Source organism: Atractosteus spatula, chromosome 2 (assembly GCF_055471065.1).
Source record: "Atractosteus spatula isolate fAtrSpa1 chromosome 2, fAtrSpa1.hap1, whole genome shotgun sequence".
NCBI classification, from domain to species: domain Eukaryota; kingdom Metazoa; phylum Chordata; class Actinopteri; order Semionotiformes; family Lepisosteidae; genus Atractosteus; species Atractosteus spatula.
This window is the reverse complement of record NC_142707.1, coordinates 29568313-29593756: the sequence shown is the minus strand read 5'-3', so window position 1 is coordinate 29593756 and position 25444 is coordinate 29568313. Positions and strand designations below refer to the sequence as shown.

Here is a 25444-nt window from a genome sequence, read left to right as displayed (position 1 = left end):
GTTATTTAGACATTGGAGCCCAGGGCAACAAAACTGTGTGGGCTATGAAATTCTATCCAGATCACTTAACAACAGCAATTCTTTGCATTTAAGCTAACACCCAATTTAACCTCTGAGGAGGGTTTGATTTCTGCCACATGGAATTTCTTTATAAAGAAGTGATTGCTAGCACTTACACAGGCATGTGCTGACTGAAAATCTATGCTTGTCTATATGCAATTTTTAGTTGTTGTCCACGGAATGCAGCTTTTGAACAAAGTAGATTGAAATATTTTCAGGAAGTTATCTGGTTTATTCAGATATACATTTTAGACATGTAAACTGCTGTTGATCTATTCTCTGAAATGCGTTCTTCTGAAGACAACTATTGAATTTTGATTTTTGACATTATTTTGATCTTTTTAATTTTGAGGTTAATGTTCTTTTCTTATTCCATGGAGATGGCAATAAGAAAGCTGAATTTAAAACATTGGATAAGTAATTTAAGTATGTTATTACTCTGAGCTTTTGTCTTGACCATATATTATGTTTTAATTATTGAAAGCTGTAACATTTTGTAAAACAAGCATGTTTTAAGGTTTATTGATCAGGATAAGTTCTTAACTCTAAACTTTTCACAAGCAAAAAATTTAAGTAGTAATCTAAGACTTTAAATGTATTATTTTTATTTTAATTAACTATAAAATTGTAGTAAATCCAAAGTTTTCTATTTTGACATTTCTATGTCTTCAATATTAGAAACTAATAGCAAATGAATTCTATGATATTGAGCTGTTATTAACAATGACGAATGTCATGAGATATTTTCAGCAGAGACCCTTCCTTTTAATTGGAAGAAACAGTAATTCTGGAAAGAACAGAGGTTAATTGAATTGGTGTAGAAAATCTATTTGCATTTTTGTGTTTTAAACTGTTTTTTGGCCCATTAAACTGCATGTATATCTATACCTTAATGACACATCAGTAAGTTATGCAATACAATCCAATACAAAAGGAATAAAAATATTTTCTGCTTTATTTTTCTGCAGTCAACATGAGATGTTTTTCTCTTGGAGTTTATTTGCAGTACAGTCATAGAAGTTCTTAGATTTGTAGATCCCTCCCCCCTGGAATTCTCTCCATGATGTCATGGCTGCCTGCAGTTGTGCCAGGCTTTTGGATGTCATTAAGTAGTATGTGTTGGCTAATGCAATAAGATAAGCATGCAGTATGTAAACCCAGAGAGGAAAGGTATCTTCTCTGTTGGATTCCTGTAGTCTGGATCTGATGTCTTGGTGCTGTTATTACATATGTAATAAAGCAAGGCCTTCACTGCGGGCTGCTGGCAGGTATAACAGGTTTCTCAACAATTAATAAATCATTCTTTAAAATATATTTCTTAATGTTGAATCAGAGGTTTTACACACCCAGCTGTAACATGCTGTGCATGAATGCAGCAATTTGGAATTAAGCAGCTGGTTGTGGAATAGATTAGCTAAGTGTGTACTGAGCAAGTCAGATTCCCTTGACTTCTGAGTTTTCTTTTTTGCTGTATTTACAGGGTGTGAATTCATATTTCCATGTCACTTCTGTTAAGTTCTTTCTGCAAAGGGCAATCTTGATTTGTCGTGGAATGCGTGGTGGATGTAGAAATTCTCAGAGTTATGTGAAATGATCTGTTAGATAAGTATTTATTTTACTCTTATCGTGAAAGGCAGTTAGCTGTGGCTGCAGTCACGGCTTTGAGAATTTAAATGCCAATCACATGCCTCATTCTGGGTGGTGCTCTCTGGACTGGTGTGGCTTCATTTCTTGGCACTCTTCCATTTTTGTAAACAGCTAAGGAATGGCTAAATCCAAAACTATTGGACAAGGCTGCATAGTAGATGTACACTCTCATTGTCACCAGGATTTTAAAACTTCCTAGTCCAGAATGTTCACATTTGTATGATACTGAATTAATGTACAGAATTCATTTTGAATGTGTTAACCATGTGAGATAAAAATAAAGATAAAAAAAACATATGCTTTCACAAGATTCCTATTGATACCTGTTCCTCCTTGGGAAAGGTCATAAAAATTTAGCCATGTTGAATTTTAAATTTGGCATTTTGCAGGCTTAAAAATGAACCAGAAAGTTTCCAAGCACAGGTTTACCTTAAGTTACTGCGAGGGAATTTTTGTAAATTACCAGCAGTCAGGTTCATCCACTGGAAAACACCAAGTTTGAGTCTGGGTCTTGAGATGTTATTTTTATTATGCTGTTAGGTAACTCATATACTGTATGTGACTTTGTGAATTACATTGCCTCAGCTTAGTGGTTTCGTTTTTAATACATTAAATACCAGTATCCATTTTTAAGTCGTGGTTTTTAAAAATTGCTTGAAGTGAAAATGAAATTACATTTTACTGATGTAAATGGATTGTTCGTTCACCACATGAAACACATTCTTTTTTGCCTTCTGTCTGAAACTACTCTCCCTGATTAAGCACAGTATCTAAACAGACAGGAATGCCACCTATGCATGCTTCCTTGTTCCCAAACTCTTCAACACTTCCGGGTGTCAACTAGCGCTGCTGTGTTGTCGTGCAGAGTCCCGCCCTGGAAGAGGAGACCTCCAGCTCGCGAGCAGAGACCCCCAGCACTGTGACCGAGATGGAGGTGGACCTCAACAGCTACCAGGTTGCCCTGGAGGAGGTGCTGACCTGGCTGCTGTCTGCAGAGGACACCCTCCACATGCAGGATGACATCTCGGATGACGTGGAGGAAGTGAAGGGCCAGTTCCACACCCATGAGGTATGCAAGAATGAGCCGCTGGGGTGGATTCATGTTTTTAGGCAGAGAGCTGCTGCCTGTGCTGTATCACCTCTCCAATTTCTGTGAATTTAAGAACTTGGTTATTTCAGATATATGGAATCAAGTTATATGACTTGATGGTTCCTTTTATTCCATATTTAATGTGTTTCATCTTTATACTAAGGACATTAAAGCATCAGAATTTTTCAGTATCAGTATTAAGTTAAGAAATATATTATCCAATATATTGTGAGTTCCTAATAAACCACAATATTTGGCATTGCATTAAGGCAGGACATGATAGACAGATGATCATTCTTCAAAGAAGAAGTAAATTATTTCAAGCAATTTACAAAAACAAGGTTATACACTTCAAACCATTAGCACCATTTCTGTCTCCACATATTGGTTTCTTGTCAGTCAACATTTTTTTAACTAGTTTATAAACAGTTCTGAGATAACTTTTAAATGTTTCATAGTTGCAGAGTATGTTTATGTAAGACCAAGGAACCTGGTAACCTCAGCTAGGTTTGTACAGGACCTACACTATTGTACACAAGCCTGCTTTAGGAAAAATGAGGTAATAGTATATATAAGGAAGAAAAATTCCAACTGAAAGAGCTCAGAATAACTGTACTTCCCTAAATAGTTTTTTTCTTAGTTTTATGGGCGGATAACTGAGTTTACGGTTTGCAGTTTATTATTTATTATTATTCTTACGGTTCTTTATTATTATTGTGAATATTTGTTGTTTAATGTTATATTAATGACAACATTAACAGAGTGATGTATAGCAGGAAATAATGTAAAGTATTTCATAAAACGTGCCAGTGACCTGTGCTAGACTTTATTCGTGTATATAGATATGAATGGAGTCTGTCTAGTGAGATCTGTTTCTCTTGTGTTTGATTGTTTGAATAGAAAAGTCATTTCATTGCCAGCAACTACTGCTGCACGCTGTATTGTTGTGTATTTGATAAATAAACTTTGATTGATTAACCTTTGATCAACATAGACATTCAGATTTTTACACTGAATCAAACCATGCTGAAATAAAAGACTGATGTGAAAACTGAACCATTGAATGACAGAATGTTATGCCTGTCTTATGATATTAAGACCAGAGAGTAGTTGGAATTATTTATACTCTTTTATCAAACTACAGCTGTACTATAACCATGATCTCAGTGTTCATGATCAGTATAGGTGTATTTTGTCTTGGCCTTTCCTAGTCCTGTTATTTCATTTTGAAATAATATGCTGAGCTTTTCCCTTTCCCTAATCCCTTCTTTATTAGCTAAACTAGTTTATTATAGCATTGCTGGAGGAGCATATCTGTTTTATGGGGCAGGAGTTTTGATGAGGATTACAGCCAGTTTAATTTAGACTTCAAGTGTTGCAGAAGGCCGTATGCTTGCCTTTAACCCCAAGAGAAGAAGCTTACAACATGTTAGGAATTTAAGGAATTAGATGTAAAAGGTTTTGATTAAATAGGTTAAGTACTTATTTGTTTGAACTACCCCTGAGGAGATCTGCTGACTGCAGTGAACAGCACCTCTATGAGACGATTGACATAAAGAGCAGTGTTTCAGTAGAAGGGTATTAAATGCCAAAAAATTATGCTGTCAGATATGAGAAAAAATGGTGAGAAATTTAAACCATTTTTCAGGAGGACAGCCCTTAAGCTTATTGCTAATAAAATTATTGCTTATTGGTACTTTTTGCACAAATTGCTAGAAAGATGAAAAGCACATTAGTGAAATACTAATCAACTCGGGACCTTTTTTTCTTCTTAGAGCGTCTGCAAAGGATTTCAGACATGCAAACATTTTTTGTTTTATGGATGGTACTTACTATGTTATTGCATAATAAGCTATATTCGAACATACAATAGAAATAATTGTGATTATTATGTTTTGTCAGTTAACAGTTAGCTTTTAACCTAGATTGAGGTATGAAGTATAGAAATAATTTCTTAAAATAATATTCAAGGGAAAAAAAATCTTACAGGAGAATACACCTGTTTTACCTTAAATTATAAAGAAATTACAGCTAACATGCAATTGTAATAAGTTTTAATTCAAACATCTATTAAACAGAAAGCACTCCACACAAAGCGCTTTACAGGTAATGGGGACTCCCCTCCACCACCACCAATGTGCATCATCCACCTGGATAGAAACTACAGAGCAAAACCAATACTTGAGCTTTAATCCTACAATCAGTTTGCTAAATTGAATTGAGTTACATAAATATATTTAAAGTGAACCACTTTTTTAATTCAAATCCAGACTTCTAAGGTGATGTAGCGTCAGGTGTCTGTAGGATGGGCATGGAGGACTGGCTTTGTGTTGTTTGGGTTTGTAGTGTGTTTGTGTTCATGCCCACTGTGTGTCCTGCCAGGCCTTCATGATGGAGCTGACCTCGCACCAGAGCAGCGTGGGCAATGTGCTGCAGGCCGGCAACCAGCTCATCGCCCAGGGCAACCTGACCGAGGAGGAGGAGAATGAGATCCGCGAACAGATGAGCCTCCTCAACTCGCGGTGGGAGTGTCTGCGAGTGGCCAGCATGGACCGGCAGGCCAGGTGGGCTCCCTGGCTTTTTGGACTTCAAGCCCATTCTCACTGGGTTGAGATAAAGACATTTGAAATTTGTCCCACACGGACAAATCGTTATTTTCATTTGAAAGTAACTAGACTTTTTCAAATATGCTAGTTATTCATTGCAGTTTTATGTAAATGAATTTATAGTGTGTGTTGATTAACTGAAATTGGGAAGCTATATACAGGCCTAGGACACCCTTTAGGAGGCTTTGACACTGCTGGTAAGTAAGCCATGTAGTCCACTAATCATTTTCTAGGTTTCATTGAAAATTTCTCACAGAAGCATCAACTACAGTATGTTGCACATTATTTTTTTGCATACCATCAAATTTGTATTCTCAGTACTAAAAGAGTTTGGTTGGCTACTGGATCCAAATATGTTCAATGGGCCTCTCATTTGTGGCTTTTCTGATATTTGGATGAATGATGCAAATAACAGTAATACAATGTTCTTGATTTTATTTTTCTATTGTTTTTTATTTTTCTATTGTTTTTCTTTTTAGTACTGGTGCCTCGTGATAGGTGCTTTTGCCTTTTTTTCCAGTGTTCTATAGCGCTGCTATATATATTTTTGCAGATGCGTGCATCGTTTTGCAAGTGTTCATCCTTTTAAAAAAAGAGTTGGGGAAGCCTATGAAACCCAGCTTATCTAATTCTCTGAAAATTAATAATAGCAAAGTCAAATTAAAGTATAGAATTAGGCTGATCATTGTTTAAAAGTCACTACACATCAGCACCACAGTGCCATGATATCGCCTTTCAGGGTTTGGGGCTAAATACTAGTTTGGTTATTTACATTGAGGATAAATGGAAATGTGAAAATGAATTTAAAAAGATTTGTCACTTAGACTCTGCTTTTCTGTTGAAGTGGCCCTGACGTCACAGATGAATTGCCTTAAGATTCATAGTGCCTCACTATGAATCTTAAGGCAATTCATCTTGGTATGTCCTCTTATAACTTTACATCACACTGATGTTTGTGTGCAACATTTTCCTTCCTCTAGGCTTCACGAGGTTTTGATGGAGTTACAGCAGCAGCAGTTGCAGCAGCTTTCGGATTGGTTGACACAAACAGAAGGACGAATTCGCAAGATGGAATCTGACGTGGCTGGGGACTTGGAAGGCTATAAGAAGCAGATTGAGCAACATAAAGTAAGACTTGGGATTCCTTATCCTTTATTCATAGTGATTTAGTGGTGGAAATCATAACATTTTGTTTGAGCCACTTCATCTATGGCTCATTAGCTCACAGGTAGTAAAGTAGTAAGTGTAATGATGGATACACAAGATTCTGACTGGACTGGAGGTTTTGATAGTTAGTAAGTTATTGAGGGCTGTCCTGCTGAAATGTCTTAGAGAGTCAGAACTTCAGTAAAAGTACCCCAGTCAGTTCACCTTTTTGGCAATTATTTTGTATTGTAACAAATTCACATCATAATGGTAGTCTTGTGACTTGCAGTTTCAACACACAATATGTAATTTTAAGCTCTCCAAATGCAGTTGTAATACTTTTTGGACAAATAATTAGTGTATATTAAAATTCCAAAATATTGGAACCAAATATTAATTAAATTACTTATATATATTATTTTGTTCAAACTTTTTCAATATATAATTCTTATCCTCCAAACTCTATTCTATAGTTCACACAGACATATATTTTAGTTAGTTCAGGTGGGTAACTGCGTCAGCATGTGTAGGCTGCAAAGGAACAAGTAATAGGTTTATTCCATGCTGAAAAAAAGAAGAAAGAGAACACAACGTTTCGGCCGTGGAGCCTTCTTCAGGTGTGAGAGAGACAGGGCAGTAGGCAAAGGTAAAGTAGCGGGAGAAAAAAGGTTGGGAGGGAGGAGGAGTGAGAGGCGGGAGCAGGGGACAGAAAGAGAGGCCAATCTAGAGGTGTGAAGTCAGAATGGGTGCAGAGAGGTGTGAAATGAAACTTCCAGTGAATGGAGAAAATTTAAAAGAACAGTAGTCTGTCGTTAAGAGAATGGAGAATGTGTGATCCTAGCTGCAGAATAATTTTGGTTTTGGTGGTCTTTCTGATGTATGAGTTCGGAAAACCGTCTTTGAGAACACAGACGGAGAGATTAGAGTGGTCGTGGCCGTCAGAGGTGAAATGAGAAACAATGGGCTTGGAGAGATCTTTAATCTTCACAGCCCTGACGTGTTCTCTGAAACGGTCTCAGAGTCTCCTTCCTGTTTCTCCAATGTAGATGGCTGGGCATTTACTGCAAGAGATACAGTAAATAAGGTTGCTGGAGGTACAAGATGCTGTCTGGGTGATCCGGAATTGTCCTGAGGGGCCTTGAATGAGTGTGGTGGTGGATGTGTACTTACAGGTGATACAGCGAGCTCTGTTGCAAGGGAAAGTGCCTGGTGTGGATGGTTGTTGAGGGCGGTCAAGGGAGCTGTGAACAAGGAGGTTACGCAGATTAGGTGGTCGGCGATATGAGATGATAGGGCGATCAGAAAAGAGGGCCCCAATGGAGGGATCATCCTGTAGGATGGAAAAGTTGTGGTTAATGGTCCTGGGGATAGGAAGTGTGTTAGGGTGTTAAGGAAGCACCAAAGGAATGCGGTTGTTACGGCGGGAGTTCCTGATCGGGTTGATGGTCCGGGGGGTGTTTTTGGCTCGGGCAAGGGCCCTGTCAATCACACTGCTGGGGTATCCTCTGTTGATGAAAAAGGAGTACATTTCGAGGGCTTGGTTCTCGAAGTCGATGTCATCACTGCATAATTGTCGTAGCCTAAGGAACTGTGAAAAAGGAAGAGAGTTTTTAGTGTGGTTGGGGTGAAATGAGCTATACAGGAGGTAGCTGTGTGAATCCGTGGGTTTGTAATAAACCGAAGTGGACATTCGGGGGTAGTTGATGGAGAAGTTGATGTCTAGAAACGGAAGAGTAGTGGAAGATATGTTAACTGTATATTTGAGGGACGGGTGGAAGTTGGTGAAATGGTGCAGGAAGAACTCAGGCTGATCGTTGGAGCATGTGGCGGCACCGACGCAGTCATCAATATATCGTTTGTAGAGGTCAGGGATATAGCCAGTGTAGGAAGCGAAGAAGTGTTCTACCCAGCCGACAAAAAAAACTATATTTTTGTTAGCTGGTCACTATATATATATAAAAAGAAATCAACATGTTTACAAATTCATCTCATAAAATGTACATATATAGAAAAATGGAGATACAACAAAAGAAGTGGCAAAGTCTAGATTAAACATTTTAGATTTAACCACTTAAACTAAGCTATCAAAGGGACTGAATTATGTTTTGGTAGTAGCACATGGAGGTGACTGTTAAATTGGTTAAACAAAAAATATTGTTTAAAAAATCTATTTCTCCACTAATTGCTCTACATCATCTCTGTGCATGTTAGCATTATACTGTGTATTCAGGGTGATTGCAGAGAATGGTTCAGTGGTCAGGAAACAGAAGCTTTTCTTTGTTTGTCCTGTAGAGGAGCAAGAGCTCCTTTTTTCTGTACAAGGGTCTATTATTCCAAGAGGCACTAGAAAATGGAACACACCATTCCTTTTTAAAAATGAACCTGAACATGGAGGATGTAGTCCTGGGCTTGATTTTTTGTAGCTTTGAATTGTGGATTGATGTAACTCTTTTCTTTTAGTTGTTAAAATAAAAATTTGTCCTTTGTGTGATATTTAATTGTATTTAATTGTATTACATGTATTTTAGCAGTACGGAAGTAAAAATATTTTCTTTTTCCTATTTTCTGTGGAGTCTGTTTTTCTTTTCTGGAGTTCCTGTGGAATAGGATTTCCAGAAATCAACTGCTGAGTCAGATCTTCCAAAAGATATTGTGTCTTCAGTGAGATGTACAGTCTTGTTCCTTTGATTCCAGAAAGCGGTGTTAATATGTGTATTTGATGCAGGCACTACAGAATGATCTGGAAACGGAGCAGGTGAAGGTGAACTCTTTGACCCACATGGTGGTGGTTGTGGATGAGAACAGTGGAGAGTGTGCCACCGCAGCACTGGAAGACCAGCTGCAGGTAAAAGAGCAGCCTGTAAATGTGTATTAGAAACGAAACACACTATAGTGAGGTGTGCGGGTGAACCATAAAATAAAAAAGGGGGGATTAGGAGTTTTGAGAACACAAATTCTAAAACAGGTTTTTAAAACAAAAACAGAAATACAAAACAAATTACAGATTATACTATTTTTTTAGCACTGAAAAATGGTTGGTCATACAGTATATAGTCTTCTCAATCAGTAATAACTGACTAACTTGGGCTGAATGAAAATCCTGAGGACATTTAACTGTAGAAAAATTAAACTTTCTAAGTGTTGGAACACATTCTCAAGCTTCGGAAGTTTAGTTTCACCACATATGGGAGGAATGTTTTGAAGGGGAAGCATATCGGAGTTCTCTGCTAGCATTTCACACTGAGTTTGACCCAAACATCATCACCCAAAGTTAAGAAGGTTGTTTTGGATTTGCTTCAGTGATGGATAACTGTCCATCTTTTCACTTTGTGGGAGGATATGGCATACTCTAAATGGACAGTGATTAAAAGGCATGCTAAATTGTATTTTTTACCTCTTTTGAATTGTCTGACAAACAATTGAATAATCTTAATATTATGATAAACAGAAAAAAATTGTTTGGACTACGACAAACAAATGTTTACAAAGAGGGTTTTCTGGTTTAACCCCATAGAAAGTTACTTTGTTAGAGTAAATTCCTGGGAAAGCTTTTAATATATTCAAGTAAGCATTACAGGCTAAACTCAGTGGTCTAGAAAATAGTGCAAAATCATGTCCATTGTCTGAAGCTATGGCTGTTAGAGCTGCTGTCTCACAGCTCTTTGGTCCTGTCTAGCCTGTGGTGACTTCTGTGTGGAGTTCTGTAATTTTGTGGGCTTTATGCAGGTACGTTGGTTTCCTTCTTCGTTCTGAAGGCATGTTAATTAGTTTAATTGGTGTCTCCAGATTATCCATGTGTACATTGCGTTTGTGCAGTGTGATGGACTGGCATGCTGTCCAGGGTGTAGTCCTGGCTTGTGCCTTTTGTTTGTGGGTTAGGCTCCGGCTCATTTTATTATTGTATAATAGAGGGGTGGAAGGGTGTATACATTCTACATTTTAGGTCAAATCATCATAAGTCAAGAATAATTAGTAGAATTGTGTGAGGAAACATATTTAGACCCTAATGTATTAGTTATTCCACATTTTTTATTTAAGAAATTATTACAAAAAAGTGTTTTTTTTTAAAAACGGGTTAGTTTCTTTAATAGAAGGAAATGTCTGTGCCAGTTTGGTTATATTATTTTATCTGTAACATATGATGTACTGTAGTGTGTTGGGTAGCTGCAGGTGTCCTAGGCTTGGGAGGTGCCAGTACTGATCTAATGAGTTTGCTGTTGCAGTCACTGGGTGAGCGGTGGGCAGCTGTCTGCCGCTGGACAGAGGAGAGGTGGCACAAACTGCAGGACATCTTCTCCGTGTGGCAGCAGCTGGTGCAGGACCAGGTGAGTCCTTGCTGTGTAATAGCCCTTCAGCGTAGCCGAGTTGTCTGTGTGACCCTCAGTTTTTTATTTACAGTACATAGTGCTTCCAGGTAATTGGTCTTAATGTTTACAGGCAGAGTGGCTGTGAAGACAGGTAATTAAAGGAGCTGAAGGGGAAACCAGTCTTTACCTTGGTTTAGGTCATTTTGTCATCTTGGTTTCTTGATGACTGCTTTTCAGCGATTGTGTGAACCATCAGGTTCTTCCTGGTCTCATTGAGAAGTGCCGTTTTTTCGCAAAATTTAAAACATAAATGGTCGGAGAGTTGTTTTTACATGGCCCTGATTTTCTGAACTTGTAAAGGTGGTTTCACAGGCAAAATCTAGGGTTTAATTTCCTAATGTTAGTTTGGATCAGACGCACAAAAAACATTTATTGGGCCTTATGAAACCAGTGTTAAAATTTTGTAAAAGACATACAGGTATGAACAAATCTAAACTCAAGTTTTATATAAGAGCTTCCTGGTGATAAAATATAGATACTTTGTACTTTTTTCTTTAATTAATACTGTATATACACTCTTAGTAGTGACAATAAATGTGCTTTTTTCAGTGTTTGTTCAAAGCTTGGCTGACTGAGAAAGAAGAAGCTTTGAATCAAGTTCAAACCTGCAACTTTAAGGACCCAAATGAAATTAACATTAATGTTCGGAGATTAGCAGTAAGTTCTTTTCATTCTCAGTGCTACATGATGCTTGCCTTAAAAGTGCGAATAGCTTACATACGTGGTACTTTTTATGGGGAATGTGGAGCATTTCTGATTTATAATTGATCATCTTAATATTCCACCCATTTACCACGTGTATTTTTAAAGTTATTTTCTCTCTTCTTAGTCACCACAGTTCCCTGTAACATTTCTTTACTAAGCACCCCGTCCTTTTACAGCACAGAAAACCAACTGATAAAATCGCTCCCTGTGCATTTTATCTTAGTCTTCATTCTTATCCAAACAAAGCCAATCTGTTTTATAGTTTCATGCCCAAATGGATGCTCTCCAGGTTTGTCTGCAGTATGCCTGGAATGTGGTTTGACTTCCCATTGGCTTGCTTTTAGATCTTGAAGGAAGACATGGAGATGAAGCGACAGACCCTGGACCACCTCAGTGACGCAGGGCAGGATGTCATCCAGCTGATCGGCAGCCCAGAAGCCTCCCGCAAGATTGACAGTGATGTGGAGGAATTGATGCAAAGATGGGACAACCTTGTTCAGAAACTGGAAGACTGCTCCAATCAGGTGCCCACTTTCGATTGGATTTGCACCTTTGTGTCCCTGGTGTGGTCATTATTTTCCATTTATTTTTTAAGCATGAAGGCCAGAGAATGCTTCAACTTTTGATGGCAACACATTCCTTATGCGTAGCTTTCTTGGATGATTTCCTCCTTATGCTATCTTGTAGTACCATTGTAGTACTCTGATTGTTAGACCATAAATCAGTAGTGGGCCTGAAGTGATTTTATTGTTTTTAATCTGTAAGGTTTTTTCAAACACCTTATGGTGAGGGATACTGTAGTAGAGGGTGGTATTATTAGTGTTCAAAATGAGTACTTATGTAATGTATCATTGCTGAAGACAGAAATACTGTACTACTAAGTGTATTCAGCTTGACATAATTTTTAGTTAAGTGCTAAAGTTATATTGCTAATATCTCATGTCATTGTTGTGATACGTGTCTTGTACGTTACATTTGGTTGCCTTGTTTTAAAGCTGTTTTTTTTTTGCAAGGTGACCGAGTCGGTGTCAAAGTCAGGAATGTCCCAGGTTCAGGAGAAGGTTGTCATAGGGACGGTCACCCTTACAGAAGAAGTGTCAGTGAAACAATCCAAGCAGGAGCTTCCACCTCCTCCTCCTCCCAAGAAACGGCATGTGGATGTGGAAGCGAAGATGCTGTAAGGAAACTTCAGTGCTAGTAGAAATCTTCCAAGATACCAATCTTCCAAACTCTTAAGTGCCAAATCACACTCCTATCTTTCTACCATTTGCTCTATTTTCCCATTTCCAGAAGTTCAGGGCTTTAAAGATTTTTAATACCATGGCATGCCTGTTGCTAAAACAAGTTGTTCGGGACCAGTGTTTTTATAACAGGTGAATATGTAATTCTGCATATCGTAATGCAGCCATGTATGTCTTTTGAGATGCAGGTATTTTAATTTAATTGTTGTTTTACAGTAATATCATAAACCAGACAATGTTTTTAACCAGGATTGATGGTGAATTTGTGGAGATTCTGAATTGGATTGCAAAATGGAAAGCTTCCATTCAAGACTTCAGTTTCAAAGACTACGAGAAGATGATGGACACTTCTGGCATTAAAGAGAAACTGAAGGTAAAGGAGTAATGATGTTACTGTCATAATCAAAGTGCAGTGGGCATAGTGATCACTTTTTAATGTTTAATGAGATTTGCTATCATCACTGTGAATATACTATTGTTTAGAAAGTGAGAAAACTCCCCGTTTTGAAAGGTGGTTCTGTCAGTGAATGGTGCTCTTCCTTTGCAGTCTCTGGAAGCTGAACAGCCACAAAAGGAGCTGAAGGTGCAGGAGGTGCTGCAGTCTGGGCAGGACATGCTAGAGCAAATGGAGAAAGGTAGGACCGCTGTCCAGGGAAGAACAAGCCAACTTGCCATTATATGCTCCGTCTTATCAAACTGCAGTCCAGCATCTGCTTAAATTGTCTCTTTCGAATGTTACACAAGCTGAGGAACTGGAAATAACTGAGAAATGTGAGTGCCATATAGATCATGCTTTTTTTTCCACAAGTTATCCGTGTTCCCCAAGTAATGTATCACTTTTGATGACTGCCCTCAAAAAGGCCGTGTGAGCAAACAGGAAGACTTGCTACAATTTTTGTAATATTTCACTAGTGCGACATCTTTAGAATGATGAGACAAGATAAAGGCATGCAAAGTGGATCTTATTTGAAATGTTAGAAAGTGGGCAAGGAAGTCCAAGGGATTGAGTCCTTTAGACATTACTTTCTAACCCTGATACACAGAGAAGTCATGTGAAGTGTGCTGTAGGACCAAAGCAGGATTTTGTTGGAATGTGGATTTCAGTGAAAACTTTGATGATGCTTTCTGCCTTTCTAATGTACTGTAAAGTGCTTTGTAAAATAAAAAAAATATATAAAAATAATATTTTTAAATAGAGTTAGAAAGATTATATGGGGGAAGTATGTTTTGATGGAAGTTATAAGTACTGCTGAATAAGTTCCAGTGTCTATTTCTGATCTAGGTTTTGTACTTGGTGCCTGATTGAGGTCCAGTACATCTGCCACCCTCACATACGAGTGTGCTGTGTGCGGTTTAGTTCAATATGGCACTGTTGCCAGAACAGTTCTTTGTTTTTCTGTTGTGTGTAGAGACATCTCTGTGCATATAAAATATGAAATATTGTTCTGTGTATTTTTTATTTTCCACTACAGACCCACATTTTTCTTACAGAGGAGAGATAAATGTATGTAGAGGAGTATGAAGTTTCATAGCTGTGCAAACACGTATGAACTATGGGATTTATGTTTGGGAAGTAACAAACAAAAGTAAAATTACAATTAGAAATTCTGAGTGGCTCAGCTAGTGAAAGTCATTATAAGCTGTGTGTTGTTTGTTGCAAGTGCAGTGTTCTCAAATACATTTTTGATTGATATGTTTTGCATAAAAATTAAAGTATTCTTTAGAAATAATCTGTTTTTTGCAAAATGTATGTTAATATAATGCTGTACAACAATGAAATGGTAACAAAAACATTGTATTGTAGAATGATTTATGGAGAGAATAATGTTTTTGCATTTATTTGTCAATACTTGTATATTGTAACTTATATTTTAGCTAAAACAGCACAGAGCAAAGTCATATATTTAGTAATTAATTGCATTTCAAAAAAGGGTATTTATGCTCCTGTAGTTCACATTTTATAAATCCTCCTCCAGCAGGGATTGCACTGTTTTTTTTCCTCTTTAATTTGAGGTATTGATAAACGTAGATGGCACTGTATATAGCACATTAACAGAGCTAGACTGCATATAAATTAAGTTAATAAAACTTTGGGCTTCAAGCTTTTATTACTACTAATTTTGTAGGTGACACAAAGAAAGCTTAGTGATACTTGATTGGAAAAACGAATTAAACACAATGAACAATAAGAGCTCTGTAATAACATTAATCAAAGGTCAGTGCATTTTGACTTGATTTGTTACTTTATTTAAGGGAAAATAATGTTCTGAATGAACATAGAGTGTGATTGTTTATGTCTGGCTGTAGGAGATGTAATTGTGGCCTCTACCACTGACCACCTGGTCTGCTTTGTACAGAGGGCCTGTCGGTGGAGGAGGTGAGAAACAGTCTTGATAAGGTTTCGTCAGAATGGGAGGATGGCAGCAGGCAGTTGGAGCAGTTGAAACAGAAGGTGGAACACCAAGAAAAGATTTCATCCTTTTACAAAGAGCTGAGGGTGCTGGAGCAGGCTCTGACAGTCAGTGAAGAAGGGCTGAGAGGCACTCCTGCTGTGAGTGACGAAGAGGAGACCCTACAAACGTTGAAAACAGCCTGCGAGGTCAGTGTGCTCTTGAAATACTTTTCTTTGTTCAGCCTGCTCCACAAAAAACACTTGTTTTTTCATTTGAAGAAGTGTATTTTGTAAGTAAAGTCCATGATGTTGGAATTTTAGAGATTGAAAAGGTAGACAGTAAATATAACTGGTAAGTGATAATATTGTCAGAACATTGAAATACTGTTTTATAAATTCACAAATGTTTTATACTGGACATGTCCATCATCAAATATCACTGGTTTGAATGATTTAAGGTCCCGTATTATAAGTGTATACAGTTATATTGTTTAATTAGTACTTAGGAAAGAGACTAAATTAATTGTTGTTTTAGATACAGGAGCTTGAAAAAGATATTTTAAAGGTGGGAAGTATTAGAAGTGTCTGTTGCTTGCTGCTTTAGGTCGAACTCTCACAGCTGGCAGGACTGAGCCCGCAGTTAGAGCACTTGGCCAGCGTGGCGGCAGCTCTGGGTAAAGAGCCCTCATCCCCAGGTTTCATCCAGGATGACTTCAGAGCTCTTCCCGCACACTACAGCGCAGTGCTGAGGGACCTGCGGGCAAGACAGCAGCACCTCAGCACAGGTAGGGAGCCAGCATGCATTACTGCCATGATATACCACATGCACAGTCCAACACCATAACATCTAGAAGGCCACTGGAGGGGGAGGCTCCGAATGCCATAATAGTGCTCAGATATTACAGTGAAAAAAGGTACTCACTGAAAGTAGCCTTTATTTTGTTTATCATCTCATCTGTAAGGTCCTCTTAATTGATGAAGATTACTATTCGTATTGATGCTTGCCTTCAGAAATGTTTTGCCCGAAGGACGTGACTTAACCATTGATACCTTACACAGCGCCTTTGGAAATTTTTCCCTTTTTTAGATTTTCATCTAAATATTTTTAGATGGGATTTTTTTGTCATTGATCAGTACAGCTTACTTTATGATGTCTAAGTGGAATGCACATTCTCGAATGTTTTTACTTAATATTGAAAAGCAAACACTGAAATGCCTTGATTTGATAAGTATTTACTCCCTTTGCTATGATATTTCAGTCTGAGCCCAAGACCATCTAATTTCCTTGTGAGATCACTTTAAAACTTGAATTGTGTCCAGCTGTGGTCAGTTCAATTGGTTGACATGATTTCAAGTGATTGGTACAGAAACTGTACCATGAAGACCAGGGATTTATCTGTACAACTAGAATATTGAGGAGACATAGATCTGAGGAGTGGTATAAATACATATCTACGCATCTATCGTGTTGAAACGTCTCAGGCTCACTGTCTGGTCCATCATTAAGAAATGGAAAGAATACAGAAGCACCCAGGCTCCTCCCAGAGATGGTTGTCCTCTCAAACTGAGCAAACAGCCAAGAAGGAACTTGGTCAGAGAAGTGATCAGAAACCCAATGACCACCCTTATGGAACCACAGAGGTCTGAGATGGGAGAACAACAATCGGGGAGGACAACAATCTCTGCAGTACTACACAAATTTAGTCTCTGTGGGACAGTGATCCAATAAAGATGTAAAAATGTTGGGCACTTTTACTTGTGAAAAAAAGATTGCACTTTCTGTAATGGAATTTATGAGCCTAAATCTGAAAAGATCATATTTTTTAGCCTTATAAGGGAAATACATGCGCTCTTTCCCTGGAGGTTTTTTTTTTATAACATTATAAAGCTGGGTCGTTGGCACATCTCCAGTAAAAACCACACTTTTTTCATACAAATGTTACTCATTGCTCTATTCATACTTTTTAGCTAGTCTGAAACTTTTTAAGAGAATATTGAACCACTTCACTAGGCAATCCAGTAAATGATCTGAATCGAAAATAGAACTTTGACAATGTGTGCTTACTAGAACAAATTTGCAGATGTCATTGTTATCGATTGATTAATGACTCCCAGTTCATTCAGTTGCTGTGTTCTGTGTCTGCATTGTGTTGACATAAGTGTCCTCTTATTTGTTTTTATTAGGGGAGACATGTCATGTAACAGTCCTTGGAAGCATTCCAATTTTTGTTTTTCCTCTTTTGCTGTTAAGTAACCTTGGATTTCATCTCAGAAAAGCTGTCTTGAGGGTTTTAGATCTGTGTTCAGCAGGGGGAATGCTGCCAATGGTTAACTGTTGAATTCAGCAGTATTGGGCTGTTTGTTAGCAAAATTATAGAATCGTTTGATTACTCTTTTCTGTGGCCCACCAGCTGTTAAGTATTAGATGGAGTATTTTTTATTAGGGCAGCAAACTTCATTTAAGAAAAGGGGATGACAATTCTTTTTTTTCTAATTTATGCACATTTTTGTGCACTGTAAGTAGTCATTTATCGCAGTTTTTGTGTCAGCTGACAAATTTGCCTTCCCTTTTTTCCAGTAAAATGCCGTACTAACATTCACAAAAGAATTCTATTTCTTTAGATATGTTGCTTCATGCACCTTTGGCTTCTTTCTGTTAGTGAGAGGCACATATTCTTGAATAAAAAGCTTAAACATAATATCACATAATATCATGTTGAGGTATTTTACTCTACAGGAACATGGTAAAAAGAGAATGTTTCTTAATTATAGCAACATTCAAATGCATTCCTAGAGACACTGGTGTTACTGAGAGAGCTTCTTTATCTTTTCTATCTGGACTTGGGATTTTATCGCTGGACTCTTCAAGTTGTTATTAAAGTAGGAAAAAAGGAAAATATACAGTACTTTATATACTTTTGGGTATTAATTTCTGGTTTAGTCCTGTTTTACCTTTTAAGTTTAATGTCGAACTTCACAGTATTATTAGTGTGTTTAAGAGGCTAAAAATTAAAGTCATTTTTGGCTGTCTTTTAACATAAATACATAAATGTACTACATAGATTGTTTTGTTTGTTGTACTCCTAAAATTTTCATTTACCTTTTATTGTATTAACGTATTAAAGGAGGATCTGGTCTGTTTTGAGTTTTCTTAAATCACAAAATCCTTTATTCCTGTGTGCACAAAAGCCACTGCTGAGCAGCTGCTTTGCCCTCTAGTGTTTCATTATAGTACTGAAGCACTCCTCCGATATCCTAGCTGAATTGTGAATTTTGGGTGTTCAAGAAGTTGATAGATGTGGCTGCATTAGCCTGATTGGAGAACATTTGTATAAGAAAGTGCATTAGAAATCTGTGGTCTTATGATTTAAATATGATTTTATGGAAGTCTGCTTAGCTGATTGACTGGTATCCTTAATGATGTGATCTGGTGGTTTGTATGAAATAACTGAATGTTTAAAATGGGCGAGCCCCTTCTTCTGTCGATGTTTTCATTCTACCTGTAAGTCATAAAACGCATCCCTTTAGGCCTGCGCTGGTAGTTCTTCTTGGGATTTTGCATACTTCTTTAAAATTGTTAATATTAAGGAAAGAGCTGTTTTTGTATTACATAATGATGGTGGTGGTTCCCACGGCTGTATGAATATTGAATGTTGTGTATGTATCAAGCCTCTGCCACCCTTGTTTTTTTTTGACAGATGATTTGTGCTTTTCTGTATTTGTTTAAAGCTCTGAATAGCCTCCCCTCCCGGGAGCATCATGATGCCATGAAGAGCCTATCAGACCTGCTAGATGAGGTTGAGACTAAGCTCAGCACAACCCGGAGGGAGGTGGTGAATGCAGAAACCGCTGAGGACGCCTTGAAAAATGTAGAGGCAAGTGTTGAGGAAAATGAAAACTTCGTTTCTTTGGTTTCTCTGAATATTATTTTTGTATATTTCTGTTTTCTGCTTTAATGCCTTTGTACTTTGTACTAACCAATCCTGTTTAAATAAAAATGCATCTCAGTTATTTGTAGTCTTCCTACCTGTTAGATAATGATAACTTTGGGGTTTGTTTGGTCATTCTACCTCAGCTGTTTGCACAGTGAAAGTTTCATCAGCTGCTTGCTTGTTCATTTGGTGGGCGTGTAGCTGATGGCAGTAGAGCGTTTCACATGATCTTGCCAGCAGTGTGCCTCGGCATGTTGCTCTGAGCCATCACAACGGCTGTATTCTTACACCCCCTAATGTATCACATTCAGCTGATATCAGGTGTGAATGGAGAAGCCGTGACAGAGAAGGCATGCTTTTGTTTGGAAATGTAGGTCAGCCGTGCAGCTGATTATCAGAAAAGACAGATCAAGAGCAGAGCCAAAAGACGTAGCTCACATTCTGGGCTCAGGTCCCAGCTAGGCTTGTTACCCACCCCTTTGGCTTCTGCATGCAGATTCACCTTTGCCTGCAGCTCTTAAAGCTATACTGTCAACCTAAAATACTCGTCAGAGACTCCATTTAGTGTAGCTCAGTCTTGCTTGAGCAATCTGTTGGTCTTTACAGTGACAGCCTGATATATTACAGTTATTTAGTTTCCCACCTAGGTTGTAGGGAACCTAGGCATATTTTAGTTTAGTTTTCAGCTTTTAACATTTTACATGGGATTCATGTGGATAATACCACTTTCTATGCTCCCCTCATTGCACTGTGTTGTCTGTGTTGTACCGACTGGACCTCTGCAGAACAAAAGTGTTTGTCATATTTTGGACATACTGTATTGTTATTCCCACCTGTCTGCTCATCTTAATTGGATCATTTATTAAGATGATCAGTTTAGATGCAATAAGGGAGCAAACTCTCAATAAATAAGTTGCCTGGATACAAAGTCTGCATTCTGACATTGGGACAAAACACTTAAAGTTGGGTAATTTAGCCGGCATGTAGAAAGCAAACAAGCCTAAAGGAGTCAATTAAAGACATCAGCATTGTAATAACAGCTTAACTGGAACAAAAAGCAGCAGAAACCTGGGCACCACAGAACCAGGGTGAGGAATCCACTGTTGAACTCTTATGAGACACAGAAGAACTGCTGTAAGTTCATCTACACTCAAGAACAACTTTATACATCCATTTTCTAACCTTTTCATCCAATTCAAGGTCACGGGGAAGCCAGAGCCTGTCCTAGCAAGCAATGGCACCACAGAGGGATAAGTCATGGAAGAGACATCAGTCTATTACAGGGCACACACAGATACAAACTCATATACTGTACACTCAAACCTAGGGATAGTTTTCCTAGAAGCCACCTACCAGTGTGTCTTTGGACTATGAAAAGAAACCTGAGCACCTGGAGGTAACCCACATGAACACAGGGAGAACATACAAACTCCACAGAAATAGCAGCCCATGAACTGAACCCAGGGCTCCGGTGCTGCAGAACAGCAATGTTAACCACTGAGCCATGGTGCTCAGAAAGCCATTAAGTTGAACTCCTTAAGAGGATGATGTGCTGTAATCCTTCAGTTCACACATCCAATTTTGCAAGTATAAAAGGACATGACAAAAATAGTGAAAATGTGAAAGAATAATCATGAATAGATATTTACTTCAATAGTCTGAATTTTCTGCTGTGTTTTCTTTTTATTTTCAGGTTTTCATTTATTTTGGAAGACATCTGCAATTCTGATCAATTCCTTCAACAGCAATAAAATGCTTTTATGTGTAAAAACAAGAAAAGTAAAACGCCCAACATCTTGGCCCAACCCCGTGAATAATGGCAGTGCTTGTTTGCTTTCCTCCAGACTTTGTCTGCAGAACTGAGGGGCCAGCGGCCCACTGTTGAGAGGCTGCAGCAGGCCCCCAAGGGCCCGGTGGAGTGTGAGAGCCTGCATGAGAGGTGGGAGCAGCTCTGCTCCAGAGTCGGCGAGGAGACCCGAGTGCTGCAGGACATTGTGAAGACCCTGAGGGAGTTCAATGTAACACTTACGCTTTATTCACCTCTTCTCAACGAAGCAAAGATCTCCCACACTGTAGCTTGGGGGTTCTGAACATCCTATGATAGCTGTGTTACGCTGGGCCTGACAAGGTGTTGAAACAGGCTTGGTGAAAATTAGAGTCATTGACCCAAGATATGCGGCAATCGAGAATTTGTTCGATGACAGTGCTGAAGATGACAAACAGAGCTGAGACTGAGGAAACAGCTGAGGCAGTAGCTGCGCAGCTGAAGCAGGCAGAGCAGAGGCTGAGGTCTGAGGTGATGAATAATAATAATACTAATAATAATAACATCACTTTATTAACCCTTTACAATTTCTTGCATTAGTAATTATCTTTTTGCATACCCCAGCTTGCTCTCCATGAGACACACAGATAGGGAGAGAGCCTGGGGTGAGCAGTTGGGGTTAAGGGCCTTGCTCAGGAGCCCAACAGAGTAGGTTTCCTCTGCCGGATTTGAACCGGCAACCTTCCAGCCACAGGCGCAGATCCTTAGCCACAGAGCCACCACTCCGCCCTTAAAGAAGCGGCTCTGTTTCCGCCCGGTTTTGAACCGGGGACCTTTTGCGTGTGAGGCAAACGTGATAACCACTACACTACGGAAACGATGATTAGTGGCAATGACAGAGGAACTGGAAACTGAGGATTAAGAAAGACTGAGAAATGCTTCTGAGAACCTGAAATTGAGACAAACTCAAAGCAGGGTTAGTGACTCAATGTCTGAGCCCTGAGGAATGGTTCCTCAGGGCTTAAATACTGTGCGAGGTTCCCTAATTGGCCTGATAGGCCCGGCCTGATCTCGTTGAGGATGGCCCCAATGAGTCTCTAGCATGTGTGGAATGTGCATTGGTAATTGGTTGAGCTAATGCGGCGGTGCTGGAGCTCGTCGGGGTGTAACAAGCTGTGCTTTTAATAGCTATATAACCTTGTATTTGAGTAGTACAGAGCATCCATTATGGTGTATGAACACTTTATGTATCAATTAAAGTGCACTTTAATGCAAATTTGCAGCATTGCAGGATGTAAAGACAAAGGTATAGCAAAATATAACACTACCATTTTAGTAATATACTCTACAGGAAAGTGTTTGTATATGTAGTGGGGCAGCAGGGGCTTTTTCGTGCTTATCTTGTAATTAGTACTCTAGATGAGCTACAAACCTCAGTTAAGCAAGTCGACAGTCAGTGTGGAAATAGATTATTGCTCAGTTCTTAGATACAGTACATATTAAATTATATGCAGTAACATTGCTTTGGGTAGTTGTTGGAGTTATTGTAGGAGTTTTCTCGGTCCTACTACACTGCAGTACAGCAATACCTCGCTTAGGGCTGGGGCTGCTTTCCAGCAGAAAGAGTACTGTGTCAAATCAGTGTTAATAGAGGCAGTTAGAGCTTAGATTTAATTGGGTTAAATGAGGATGTATTCCCTGAAGTGCTATTCCTTACATATAATCAAAATTCGAGGGCTTAATTGGGGGGTATCAATAATGATATTACCAATATTTTTACCAGAGAATATAATACGAAAATACATTTTATAGAGAATGAAGATTGTTTTTATTACTTTATAGTTAGAGAGACAAATTTGGCAGCGCACCAATACATTCGGTTGGAGTTTGCATATATTAACCACCGTCTGCCTTCACTCCTCCAACTTGGCAGCAGTGGGAGGCTGATGGAAGGAGCTACTGTACATCTGCCAGGATGGGATAGGCTGTGGCTTTCAGGATTATTAATAAGCAAAATAGGTGAGATCACAGCTCACACAGAGAAGTGGGAGAGAGATTACAAAGTTCACTAACTGTACTGTTCTGTTCAGTAAACCTACAGTAAATGTGTACTGTACTACATTATGTTTGGCAAACTCTCATTGGCTGATAGCTTGTGCTTGGTTTTTCACTGTTTCTCAGTTTTAGCACAGATATTAGCAGGATGTACAAAAACAGTTTTTGGAATGGAATAAGATTGTGTCAGTAACAGACTCACTGCCCCATGACACTTTCATGCTTGCGGTGTTTTTGCATTGCCTCTGGGATTCGTGATGCCTTTTTCATTAAAGTCATCAGGACATATTTAAATGTTTTTTGGCAAATCTAGTTTGTGGCAACAATATTTTTTTAGAAATAATTAGGGTCGGGAGATGAAAGAGGAGTGCTGTAGCCAGAAATCAAAAGGGTTCTGGGTTAATGTTGTTTTTTTCTCCCCAGGAGAACTCTGCTCAGGTTGAGAAGTGGATGGATGGCGCCGAGAGTTTTATAGCCAGAGAGAGTGCTGCCCTCGGAGACGCAGAGAAGCTTCAGGAAGAGCTAAATCGGTGCATGGTCAGTGTGAGAACTGGGCCGCTTGCATGCTGAGCTAGTATGCGTACAGTCCTTGTGTGGCTGGAAGAAAAAACAATGCTCTGAATGTGCAAACTTCTTTTCCCTACATTAGGAACACGGCCTTCCATTGGGCTAGCCATTCAGATGAGTTATTCTGCAGATGCATTGTTTCCAAATTCTTTTGAAATGACCTTTACCCCTGTAGTAAATTATGTAGTGTTTAATTACTTCTGCTTAATGAGAAATCTATAGGGGTATACAAAACGTATGGCATTACTTATTTTAAGGCAAGTGCTAAAAAGGATCTGAGATTGCACTTGTGTTGAATGGTTTGCCACTTTTTCGACAATCCTGACTGTTTTCTTTGCAGGCACATTTATATTGCAAAGTTGCCTATCTTTGCAGGCAATCAACATACCCATACACCCACTCCCCAGGTTGCGTGAAGGTTCCATTACACAAGTCTTGTCCGTAATTTAAGATAAGTTGGAACCCAGCCTTTGTTAGAACACATACAGTGAATCACCATCCTTACCGCAGCAGCAGTCCCTTATTTCCCCTAGCTGTGAGGAAGCAGAGGACAGCAGAGTTTTAGTCTCACCAGGGTTTACTGGCCTTTGATGATTAACAGGTGTGTATGTGGAGTAGAGAGCAAGAGAGAGAATGTAGCGGCATCTAGCTTGCCCGTGAGGTAGATTGAGAGGAAACTTTTCCCCTTTATATATTGGAGAGAAATAAAAAAGCATATATACATATTTTTTTCCCATATGCTTCAAAATTGTGCAGTAAATCATAAAACACATTTGACAAATGTGTTCATAACTACACATTTTGTAATGTACACTGTACTGTTCAGTAATTAAGCAAAAAAGCCATCAAATTAAAATAATAAAATAATTTGGAGCTTGGAATGGTTTCAGTATGGGTTACTCACAATTTTCAACAAAAAATTGTGGAATAATATGCAGAGCTTGCCACATGTGTGAGAAACTAAAGCGAGATAGAAGTGTAAAAAAGAGCCCGGCTGTTTGGAATGTAATGGAATGAGCTGAGTGTGCTACTTACTCTTCATGTATCTTACATAAAATTTCCCCAACTCAAATTTTATAATAGGACCTATGGGAGGCTCTTATTTAAATTTTGTCTAAAACTCTGAGAGTGTACTGCTGTACTGCTGTTGCAAGGTAAAAAGAGTCTTCTCTGATGAGTAGTCTGTGCAATTATTAAGCAGCCTGAACTGGTTTTATTTTGTCATTTGTCATTTATCATCATTTGTCATTACTTTTGAGTTTTAAATTTCCAATTACGTACTTACAAAATCCTTTATTTAAATCATCATCATCATTATCAAGTCATTTCAGCATTACTGTCATTTGTATGTCACTGTCATGTGGTAATTCCTTCTTGAACAAAATCAAACCTGTGTTCACAGGAGTTTGTGAATGAAATGGACAATGTGGAGATGACCTTGAAAACAATGGAAGGTGAAGTGAAAGCTGTTCAAGGGCATGCAGTACCAGGTCTGGCCAGGTGGGGGCAGCCCAAGCTGGAGGAGTGTTTGGTTCGATGGGAAAAGCTCAGCAAGAAGGTGGGAACATACTAGTGGTAGTTCACAGGAAGAGCTTTACATTTTATGATGGCATGTAGGAGAAAAAACATTAGAATAATAAGATACTAAAAGTACATATCACCAGGTTTCTACTTCAGAGCATAAGACAGACATTTAGTCATGATTATTTTATTGTTGATCTTAGGGGTACAAAATACAAAAGAATTTTAAAAGAATTTTTTGTATTTATTGTCCTGGTGTGTTTTTAGAACAAGAGGCAGTTATTTTTATGATTTTCAGCAACTTTATCACTGTTTCAAAAGGCGAAGCACGTTTTTGTGTTTATGTCAAA

General features: G+C 38.5%; 1 protein-coding gene and 1 non-coding gene across 7 annotated transcripts in view; one reads left to right on the top strand and one right to left on the bottom strand.

Moving 5' to 3' along the window:
* utrn (utrophin) overlaps positions 1–25444 on the top strand; it is a 301041-nt gene that overhangs the window by 49537 nt on the left and 226060 nt on the right. For all 6 annotated transcript variants that reach the window (XR_016093863.1, XM_088929485.1, XM_088929492.1 and 3 more), the window contains exons 10-25: positions 2573–2776; positions 5180–5361; positions 6384–6531; positions 9275–9394; positions 10773–10874; positions 11466–11573; positions 11966–12145; positions 12635–12798; positions 13112–13235; positions 13410–13497; positions 15220–15461; positions 15859–16039; positions 18984–19129; positions 21031–21204; positions 23430–23543; positions 24976–25131. Coding sequence is in view for 5 of the 6 variants with exons in the window: in XM_088929485.1 (XP_088785611.1) it covers positions 2573–2776; positions 5180–5361; positions 6384–6531; positions 9275–9394; positions 10773–10874; positions 11466–11573; positions 11966–12145; positions 12635–12798; positions 13112–13235; positions 13410–13497; positions 15220–15461; positions 15859–16039; positions 18984–19129; positions 21031–21204; positions 23430–23543; positions 24976–25131 (2433 nt within the window). In the remaining variant the exon portion in view is untranslated. The remainder of the gene's footprint in view (positions 1–2572; positions 2777–5179; positions 5362–6383; positions 6532–9274; positions 9395–10772; positions 10875–11465; positions 11574–11965; positions 12146–12634; positions 12799–13111; positions 13236–13409; positions 13498–15219; positions 15462–15858; positions 16040–18983; positions 19130–21030; positions 21205–23429; positions 23544–24975; positions 25132–25444) is intronic.
* On the bottom strand, positions 21757–21829 carry trnav-cac (transfer RNA valine (anticodon CAC)). The gene has a single exon. It is a non-coding gene; the product is annotated as a tRNA-Val (tRNA).